At 42.7% G+C, this 11,234-nt stretch overlaps 1 protein-coding gene across 5 annotated transcripts in view; it reads left to right on the forward strand.

Annotated features, from left to right (window-relative positions):
* The window catches only part of LOC141936841 (geranylgeranyl transferase type-2 subunit beta-like), a 28,419-nt gene extending 18,900 nt beyond the window's left edge, over positions 1–9,519 (forward strand). For all 5 annotated transcript variants that reach the window (XR_012626825.1, XR_012626826.1, XR_012626827.1 and 2 more), the window contains one exon: positions 9,372–9,519. Coding sequence is in view for 2 of the 5 variants with exons in the window: in XM_074854178.1 (XP_074710279.1) it covers positions 9,372–9,395 (24 nt within the window). In the remaining 3 variants the exon portion in view is untranslated. The remainder of the gene's footprint in view (positions 1–9,371) is intronic.
* Positions 9,520–11,234: the final 1,715 nt, after the last annotated feature.

The following is an 11,234-nucleotide window of genomic DNA, read 5'->3' on the forward strand; positions in this document are numbered from 1 at the left end:
GGCAGTTCCCAACATTGCAGCTTTAACTGCTACACTGCAAGCCGCTGCACATCCTTGGATGGCAGTGCTAGATGTAAAAGACATGTTTTTCATGGTCCCTTTAAGGGAAAAAGATAAAGAAAAATTCGCATTTACATGGGAAGGTATCCAATATACCTTTAACAGACTCCCACAGGGATATAAACACTCACCCACAATTGCCCATGCTGCACTTGCTGAACTTTTACAGACAGTTTCACTTCCTGCAGATGTAAAACTGTATCAGTATATAGATGATATTCTAATCGGAGGACCCTCTCCTGACAAGGTGGGAGAAGTGGCAGCAACAGTTTGGCAAACATTGCATGAAGCAAAAATTGAAATTCCACCTGAAAAATGTCAGGGACCAAGTAAAGAAGTAAAATTCCTGGGCACTTGGTGGATTGCTGGAAGTGCAGCAATCCCACCAGATACTCTAAATAAAATAGAACAATCAGAAATGCCCCAATCTAGAAAAGAATTACAACAGCTAATGGGCACTTTAGGATATTGGAGAAAACATGTACCTGGATTCTCCATCATTGCCCGCCCACTTTATTCACTTTTACGAAAAGGAAAATCGTGGAGATGGGATTCAGAACATGAAGAAGCAATTAAAACTCTAATACTGGAATTAAAAACATATCAATCCCTAGGACCTGTTCATCCTCGTGACCCTATTATAGCAGAATGGGGTTTTGCAGAACATGGTACTTATTGTAACTTATTTCAAATCGGCCCTGATGGGCCGAAGAGACCTTTACTGTTTAGCTCAACTGCATTTAAAGAGACTGAACAAAGATACTCAGAGTGGGAAAAGGGTCTTTTGTCTCTAGTCCGTGCAGTCAAACAAGTTGAGAAAATACGTCAAGAACAAGCTGTTCAGACCAGAGGTCCCTTTAATTTATTAGACACAATCCTAAAAGGGACTGCTCCCCCAGAGGGAATTGCACAAAAACCTACAATTAGAAAATGGTATGCCTATCTAGTGGGTGTGGCAGATGAAATGCAATTAAGTGAAGGACACACAAAAATTTCTAAATTACAAATGCCTATTAATACTGACCCCCTAGCATTACAACAACCATTCAAACCTTCACCAATTTTAGATGCATCTCCCTTCACTGAAGATTCACCAACCGAGGGTGTCTGGTTTTCTGATGCCTCGGCAAAAAGAGTGGATGGTAAATGGCAATATAAAGCTGTTGCATTAGAAATCAAAACAGGAAAACAAGTTATTGAAGAGGGTGAAGGCAGTGCTCAAGTAGGAGAGTTAAGAGCAGTTGTTTTGGCAGCACAAAATGAAGCAAAAGCCATTTATGTAGACTCTTATGCTGTCTGGGCAGGTGCCACACAGTGGCTTTGTCAATGGGAAGCCCTAAACTGGGAGATAAATAAATCACCAATCTGGAGAACTGAAGACTGGCAATTACTATTAACCATGGCCAGAAAAACACCATTCCAAATAGGATGGGTAAAAGCTCATGCTAATGACCATAAACCAGCTACAAATTGGAACCAAAGGGTGGATGAATTGACAAAAATTAGGAAAATAGACATTGAAGATTCCTCAGACCCCACATGGTATCGACTAGGAGAATGGTTACATCAAAAATTAGGCCACACAGGTCAAGAAGCACTTTACTTTTCAGCCCAAAGCCGGGGATGGCCCCTCAGTAGGAAAACATGTGAAACCATCCTCACTGAGTGCCCCCAGTGTAAATTAAAATTGCAGATGGACCACCCTGCCAAAGCACCACCTTTACACATTAAAGAGGGGAAAACTTTGTGGTCTACTTGGCAAATTGATTACATTGGTCCTTTAAAATCCTCTGCTGGGTACAAATATATCTTAACAGGTGTAGAAATAATATCTGGACTCCTTACAGCTACCAAGTGCCAAAAGGCTAATGCACAGAATACTATCCGAGGCCTTTCCTCATGGTTCTCAATTTTACCTGTCCCTGATTCTATCCAAAGTGACAATGGCTCACACTTTACTAGTAAAGAAGTACAGGAATGGGCAAAGCAAAAAGAAATAAAGTGGGTATTTCACACACCTTATTACCCACAATCTAATGGTATAGTTGAACGAGCCAATGGACTGCTGAAAAAATATCTTAAACCACATGAAGGACAATGGGACAGACGTCTTTCTGAAATTTTACAGCAGTTAAATAATCGGTATGGTCCCTATGGAAGTCCAATTACTCGAGCCTTCTTAACACTTTCTTCAGAAACAAACCTAAATAATGAGCACACCTGGTCCTCAATGAAAGCAGGACAGCCTGTGATGGCAAAAATACCATCTGTAGGAACAATACCAGTAACCCTGGTCAAACCACGAGGATTTCTAGCATGGGATGCTATTGATAATAATGGAATAAAACATAAAATCAGTACTAGATGGATTTATCCAGCATCCTAAGGGGTAACCTGTTCAGCTTCCCCCCCCCCGCCCCCCCCCCCCCCCCCCCCCGAGACCGTTCTCTTTTCTTTCCTTTTCAGAAATAACCGACTCCACCAACGACAATGTGGAAGCAGACACCATACCCAGCAAGTCCACCAGTAGCACCGTGGGAACAACCCTCATCTTCAATATGAGACTCTTCACAGCATTGCACCTACCCTTTCTCTCCCTCACCATCATACCTCGATTGCTACAACAATGGTGTCTATACGGCTCTTCTTCTCTCTTCCTTTTTCTGCTCATGAGAGTAAAGACACTTACAATGGCTCACACATCAAATCCTTGGGATCTTGCATTACTGGGATACACTGGAAGCATCAAAACACTACAAGGCAGGTCTAATTGGTCAACTTTCCTCACTACACAGAAGGTGACAGGATTATTGCGTTTGTCCTCACTATATGCAATGCTTCAGTGTACAACATACACCCAATCCTTGCATTAGGACTAAATCACAATGGAAACATACTCTGTCCCTCAGAACATAAAGTATGGGCCCACCAGAAGGAGGGAAAATGGCAAACAATTGATGTAAATGCATGTACTGTGCGAGAACAACGAGGCTTCATTTGTGAAGGAAATACTCTTGAGGCTCAAGACATTTGTCTTGATACTGAACAAAACATTTGTCACTTTGAGATCCACCCAAATGAAACCCCTGAAAGCATAGTCATATATGTTGGGAAAGGATGTGTTTGCATGCGAACACGATGTGATTCCTTATTAATAGATGGTACTGTCCATACAACTCCTCCAACATCCTGACTTAATCGACCTCCTGCAACAAGCACAGAAAACTGGACAAAAGACTTTTATCACAGTCCAACATGATATAGAAGAAATACATCAAGTATTAACAAGAGTCAAAAGGAATGGAGAACATCAGTGGTGGGAAAGCTCATCTGGATGGTCACCCACCGCAACAGGACTGTTTAATTCTATGTTCCACCCAGTCATGATTTTCTTAATTCTAAATCTAATATGTTTACTGCTCATAATTGTATTATATATTAAGGTTTGGAGGATGGTTAGACAGATTACTCAGTTACAGAAGTATCCCCGTATGTACACCATCCCAAAATAACTTTTTTTTCTTTTTGAAGCTAATCAAACACAAAATTTCCTTCAACTGTAATTGGATTATGGCATCCTCTGTTTATAGGCATAGAGGCAAGAGGCAACCACACTGCCACTCTATGGACAAGATAAATTGACTTTAGTCACGGGGTGGATTGTGGTGGTGCAATCCTTACCCCCCCCCCGCCCCTCTTTGTTGGGCTGCTTGGTGCTAGGTGCGATTCCACCCACATCCCCCGAGCTATACACCAGTCTGTGGAGATAAGGACTGACAATGTTAACGAGCCTGGCTCCTGCCCCTCCCGATTGCTCGGAAATGGTTAAAATGGCCCATCAACTCCTAAGGGCCTGGCACACCTGTGCCTGGGATGTGGTCAAATGGGAACAATAACAGAGTCGCACATTAATCAAATTCTTTTGTAACTGCTGGAAGGCACCAGAAGGCATTTGACAAAAGTCAATTATCTTGGACCCTATAAATGGCGACCACCAGGGAGACCCTTTGAGCTCTCCTGGATCGCAGTGGGCCTGTGACCAGCATCTCCCCTGAGCTGGGACGCCTCTCAGGTACCAAACCCTTAAGGTGTCGTCTGCTCCAGACGGAAGGCCAGGGCGAAGTCCCCCGCTTGAGTCTCAATTATCGCCCGTTGAGGAATGCCAAGGCATTGTGAGTATTTGCTCTAAACTCAAGAGGGAAATTTTCTTTGAGCTAGCTTCTCTTTACTCTGTGTGTGTGTGTGTGTGTGTGTGTGTGTGTGGGTACGCACCCTTGTTTCTGTGTGTGTATGTCTGTTCTGTGTTCATTCTACTGAATCCAAACACCTTTGTTTCTGTATGTTTGTCCATTTTGTTATGTGCATGCATGTGTATATATGTATATATAGGTACCGTTAAGTAAGTTAGTGTGAATCTTGTCATTTTAGAATCTGAATAAGTCGCTTTTCTTTCTTTTAGTATTTCTGAATTATTTTATAATAACAAATTGCTGTTAGTTATTAATAAACCTAGATTTCTTACTAAATATTGCCGTGTCAATACTTTCATCCGCGACAGGGAGCCATCTGAAAAATTACAACATAATTGTTTAGAAGTAATTGAAACCCAGACCAAAGTGAGACCAGATCTAGGAGACACTGAATTAAAGAAAGGAGAAATATTATTTATAGATGGTTCATCTCGGGTAGTAGAAGGAAAAAGAAAGTCAGGATATGCAATAATTAATAAGGATCTCGACCTTATAGAATCAGGACCCCTGAGTCCATCATGGTCAGCTCAGGCCTGTGAATTATATGCCTTATACAGGGCCTTGGAGCTATTAAAAGGAAAAAGTGGAACTATATTTATAGATTCTAAGTATGCATATGGGGTAGTCCACACTTTTGGAAAGATTTGGGAGGAGAGAGGCTTAATTAATACACAAGGAAGAAATTTAATACACCAGGAATTAATAGTAAAAATTTTAAAGGCACTAAGAGAACCAAAAGAGATAGCAGTAGTGCATGTAAGGGGACATCAAAAGGGATTAGAGTACCGAACTAGAGGAAACAATTTAGCAGATAAAGAAGCCCAGGAAGCAGCCTTAAGGACTCAAGTTGTTAAAATAAACGTAATACAAACTGAAGAAAACACCAGAGAAGAAAAACAAGACGAAAAAGAGAAGAAGTTTACCCCTGAGGAGCAAACCAAATTAGAGGGAATAGGAGCAAAATTAGAACAGGGAAAATGGACTCTGCCGGACGGGCGAGAAATGTTGCCGAGAGCATGTACCAGGCAAATATTAGAACAAATACATATGAAAACACATTGGGGTACGAAAGCATTAAGTGATCATTTTCTTAAACAATTTGGCTGTATTGGAATTTTTGAAATAGCAAACCAAATTACACAAGGCTGCCTAACTTGTCAAACGATGAATAAGAAAGTGTTCCGACAAGTAGCTATAGGAGGGAGAAAAACTGCTTATAGACCTTTTGAGAAAATACAAGTTGATTTTACTGAATTACCTAAAGTGGGAAGGATAAGATACCTATTGGTAATAGTAGACCATTTAACACAGTGGGTAGAAGCTTACCCTGTCACCCGAGCAACAGCACAGATGGTGGTGAAGATTTTATTAGAACACTTAATACCTAGATATGGAATAATCCAATACATTGATTCTGATCAAGGTACACACTTCACTTCTAAAGTAATAAAATTATTATGTCAATCACTGGGTATTAAATGGGAGTATCATACCCCGTGGCATCCACAAAGCTCCGGGAGAGTAGAAAGAATGAATCAAACAATAAAACAACAATTAGCTAAATTAATGATAGAGACCCAAATGCCTTGGACAAAATGTTTACCATTAGCACTTCTAAACATTAGAACAAAACCTCATAGTGAAACTGGATTATCACCCTATGAAATGCTGTACGGAATGCCATACTCCAGGGAATGCCTTTAGGAAACGATGTTATTGAAGATCATAATACACAGAAATATATAATAACTACTGGAGAAAGACTGAAAGAATTAAGGGAAATAGGAATGATAGTTCAAACACCACCTCTGGGATTTGCCATCCATCAATTTAAACCAGGAGACAGAGCAATGATAAAAGCTTGGAAAGAAGAGAGTCTCTCCCCTCATTGGGAAGGACCATTCCTGGTGCTGTTAACAACAGAAACTGCTATAAGAACTGCTGAAAGAGGGTGGACTCATGTTTCTAGGGTAAAAGGACCTGTTACAGAAGAACCTCAGTGGAAGATTGAATCGACACCAGGAGACCTGAAACTGGTGGAATTAGCAGAAGAATGGACTCCTTGAAACTGACTGAATAATTGAAAGGACTCTATATTGGTAACAATAAGATTTGAGGTATTTGTTATAAAGTTTTCTAACATCCTAAATGTTTATTATAATAAGTTGTGATACATGTTTTATAAATAAGTGTATAAGCCGTTGTATATAGTCTAATAAAGAAGTTAAATAAGAATAACAAAAAGGAGAAAAAGACTAAAAATAAGTTTAAGTGAGGGCAAGACCGGGTTGGCCTCCATTTCTGCTGTTAAGAAGATAAAAACCCAACCGTTGGCAGCAACCCAATGGGTCCAGGGATAAACAGAAAAATGTGCCATACCGGACCTCACTATAGTGGTTTCCTTTTTCTCCTAATTATATGTGTCAGTCCTGTAATAACCACAGAAAGTCGAAATGTTCCATATGATCCCTTTGAAGATAATGAGTTTATTTTATTAGCCAAAACAATAAGCAAAACCTTCAATCTAAGCCACTGCTGGATCTGTGGAGGACCCTTAGGACTATCCAGCTGGCCGTGGGTCTCTGTACCCCTTACTCCATCGCAGATTGTGAGTAATTATAGTGATGTTGACAATACTGTGAAGAATATGATGGTGATTCGTGTTAAAATATGATGACTTTGTTAAGAGTTTACCATGTACACAAGTTAAAGGAGATTTGTCATAGTTTTATGGTTCAAAGGAGTTTGGAGGTTTTTTCCCTCAGTGACAGATGCTAAGCAGGTGGAAAATTACTGGCGGGACCCCTGTCAGAAGTCCCCAGCAACACCGGATTGCGCAGGTGAAATACGATTGGAGGAATCCCTGCCAGGAGCCCCAACAACACCAGAAAGCCCGGGAAAGTTTGAGGGACCCTGCTGCGCATGTGAAGAAAGGACTATAAAAGAGAGTGACGTAGCACCACCCGGTGCTTGTCGGTGCGGAGTGGGAAGCCCCCCCTGCCCCCCGGCGTGCCGAACTTTTTTTTGCTTGTTCTTATTGCAAATAAATTTATAAAAGATATTTTCGGCTCTGCCTCGACATTTATAACAATACTACCTGGGAAGAAAACGGAACATGGCCAGTCCAATTTCCAAATCAAGGCCGATTTTGTTTAAATCGAACTCAGAAAGGAGGAATTGATGTAGGAGAAAGTAAGTGCCAGTGGACACTTACACATAAATTAATCAACAAAGATAGAGGTATTTATATATGGTTATGGCTTAATGAACAGGGACACAGCAAAGGATTCAAGGGATTTTGGTCAGATAAAAATGAAACTGAATATGCTAAATTGTACGGAAATAACTTTTATAATCGAACACGTGTATGGATGAATGATACGGGATCCTGGTATTGCACTATACAGATAAATAATAATTTAAATGAAGTTTTCAGTCCTTTAGGAGATAAGAACACAACCTACTTCCAGACTCCAAGGACCACAGAGGGACCATTCGCTAAAGGTGCCAAAGCCAGAAAGGGCCACTATTGGATATGTGGACACACTGCCTACAAACAATTACCTGCAAATTGGTCAGGGGTATGTTACATAGGAATTATATGACCACTGTTTTTCCTTCTTCCAGAAGCAGATGGACCTCAATTGGGAATAAAATTATATGATAAATTAGGAAATAAAAGTGTCGCCCGTGGTAAGCAATCTGTTGATTTCAAAATAGGAGGAACCCAGAAGTGGGGAGAGAATGAATGGCCTCCCGAAAGAATAATCAAACACTATGGGCCTGCCTCCTGGAATCCTAATGAACCAATATCAGGAGCCAGGGAACCAATTTATAATTTAAATCGTATTATTAGATTACAAGCAGTCTTAGAAATTATTACAAACAAAACTACTAACGCTATAGATCTTCTAACCCAACAGGCTCAACAGATGCGCACTGTGATTCTCCAACACCGCATGGTATTAGACTATCTGCTTGCTGAAGAAGGAGGGGTATGTGGAAAATTGAAAGTTTCTAATTGTTGCTTAGAAATAAATGATGTAGGGGAAGTGGTCCTTCAGCTGACCAAGGATATTAGAAAACTAGCTCATGTCCCTATCCAGACGTGGAATGGCTGGAATGGCGATTTATGGTCCTGGTTACCCGGTGCACCGTGGGTAAAACAACTCTTAATTTTATCTGTTGTGTGCAATAGCTGCCTTAATATTTATACCGTGTATGATTCCATGTTTTATTAGACTTAATTCATTCAGATGTACAAGGAATGCAGATCGCAGCAATACCAGTGGATCCTGAGAAGGTCGGAGGCGGGACAACACATTCATTAATGATATTAAAATTGAAAAAGGAAGATAAACCAAATCTTATTCAACAAACTTTAGCACGTTTTGAAGATCAGGCACGAATCAATGCTATGAAAAAAGAAATGGGGGATTGTGAGATGTGTTTATCTGATTCGTGCCCATGTGAGTGATAAAATGTAATTCTCTTATGTATGGAATTCCTAAATGCTTTTGTATTTTTTAGGAAATAAGATGTTATGTACATAGTTCTTGTTGTTAAGATCAATTGCTGTTAGAAGGGAGTTAAAATGGCTCCTTCATCAAACCAGACAGTGTCATGTCTGGACTTATTGATACTATGTCTGCAAATGCACCTGTGCCAGGACATCATCTGTGCTGAGTCATCCCCCATAAATGGAAAAACCCAAGAAAAGCCCGCGAACATTGTTACAACTTCGTAGACCCCTCAGGGAACACACCCATCCTCATGAATATGTATAAGGATACATTATAAAAGGAATTGGTTTTGGTGGGGGGGTGTGTGTGTGTCCTGGTAGAGCAGAGACTGCGGGCACACCCAGCGCTGTTTGCTTGTCTTTATTCAAACAATAAATTCGGAGTTAAGGCTTTAAAATCTTGATGAGTCTGAGCTCATTCATAACAAGGGGATGTGGGGAACACCAGGAGAAGAGAGAGAAGAGAAGGAGGCACTAAACGTCTGAGTGTAACCACTGCAAACGTAAATTCATCAACAAACTTCATCTGTTTGTTACAGAGCGGAGATGGAGCCAAGGGGTGACATTCCCCAGCACAGTGCTGCCCAGGCACTCACGGACACGGGATTGCTTAAACCAAACTAATTTATTGGGGATTTCTTCAGGGTATTTGTCTATTTCTTTATAATAAAATAAATATTATTTCTATTGGGTATTTATTGACCCTAAACAGAATCACAGAATCATTCAGGTTGGAAAAGCCCCTCGGGATCATCGAGTCCAACCATCACCGGCCTCTACAAAGTTCTCCCCTACCCCACATCCCCCCACAGCTCATCCAAATTCATACCAGACCTGCAGGTCACGCTGTCCAGGAAGGAAGTGGCACCTCAGCTGGCTGGAGCTGTCACCCACGGGCAGAGGTGGCTTATGTTGGCAACGCTTTAGAGCTTCCTTCAGCTCTATTTTCTGCTCCGATCCTCCCGTCTTTTATCACATTCCACCTCAGTTTCCCACTTGCAAAACACCAGCTGAGCAGCCCAGCCGGAGAAGGAGAACCCCCGGCGAGGAGCTGGGGATGGGGAGCCTTGGTGCTACCCCAAGGTGCACCCCGCTGCCTCCTGCCTTGGGCACTGGGTGTCTGGGTGGGTTTGCTGTGAGATGAGGCTTCCCAGCACTGATGCCCTGGTTTAAGTGCTACTTTAGACAGGTGTGTGCTGCCTTCCTCCAGTCCTGCTTGCAACGGGACAAGATTTTTCTCCTCACACTGCAGAGTTGCAGAAGCTGATGAAAAGCTGAGCTGGTTCAGCCTGGAGCTGGTGATTGCAGGCATGGTTTCTGAGCAGCAGGTGCGAGCCGATGGCACTCGTTGCTCTGATTTATTACACTCTGCCATAAATTCGTAAGACCCCACTACCAGAAGAGATCAAAAATGGGCTACTTCAACAGGCCGTAGTTTGAGGAGCTTCTCCTTCCCCCCCTCTCTATAAACAGCCTCACCCTGGGAGCTTGAGATGTCTTTAATTAAACAGAAGGTTTATACTGTCACCAGAAATAGAAGTCTGGAGATGCTGATGCCCTCATCGGGTGTTTCCTGCCATTGTCCTGGCTGTCGGTCCTAAAGCCTTCAAATATTGCAGGTGCTTCTGACAGACACAAGCAATGGCAGCTGAGTCTCATTTCCATGTGTTCCCCGGCGGGGGCACCTCTATCATGTCCCCAGCGTGGGAAATCAGCTTGGACCGCGGCTCTGTCATGGCAGCAGAACACGCGTGATGAACTGTTTCCTGCCAGTGCTGTGCTGGGGCCGAGAGACAAATCCATAGGAGGAAACATTTCCACTGAATGGGGGTTTTTTCCCCTTCAGTTTCACTCCTTTTGTCAGCAGTTGGCCAGTGGCGCTGAGATCAGCCCAGCGTGGTCCCATGGGAGGGACCTTCCCCAGGGACCTTTGCCATGGCTGTTGGGGAAAGAAACCGGCTTTTTGGGGCAATAGAGGGCAACCAGGCACTTGGAATGACATCGTGAAGGTCGGAATGTCCCTGGAGGGCAAAGGAGAGGAGGCGAGTGCAGCCGGGGAGGGGTGGATGGCACCTATGCGCAGGGGCAGGGGAGACACCTGAGCTTTCACCCAGTGTTGGGCAAGGAGAGAGCAAGGCTGAGCTCAGCTCTGCTGGGCTGGGCTCACTTCCACCCAGGGCCAGAAGGAGCTGGGCAAGAAGAGAGCAAGGCTGAGCCCAGCTCTGCTGGGCTGGGCTTTTTTCTTCCACTTGGGGTAGAGCTGAGGCTCTTTATCATCCTATTTCTCTCCCAGTTTATCCCATTTAAATCCCAGGTGCCCCCTCTGGCCACCCCGTGGGCCACCCCCAGGGTCCATCTCATTTTTTGAGGCTCAACCCTCACGTTTAGGGCACAAAGCCTCA

The sequence above is a fragment of the Strix uralensis genome, chromosome 34, assembly GCF_047716275.1.
Source record: "Strix uralensis isolate ZFMK-TIS-50842 chromosome 34, bStrUra1, whole genome shotgun sequence".
Lineage (NCBI taxonomy): Eukaryota > Metazoa > Chordata > Aves > Strigiformes > Strigidae > Strix > Strix uralensis.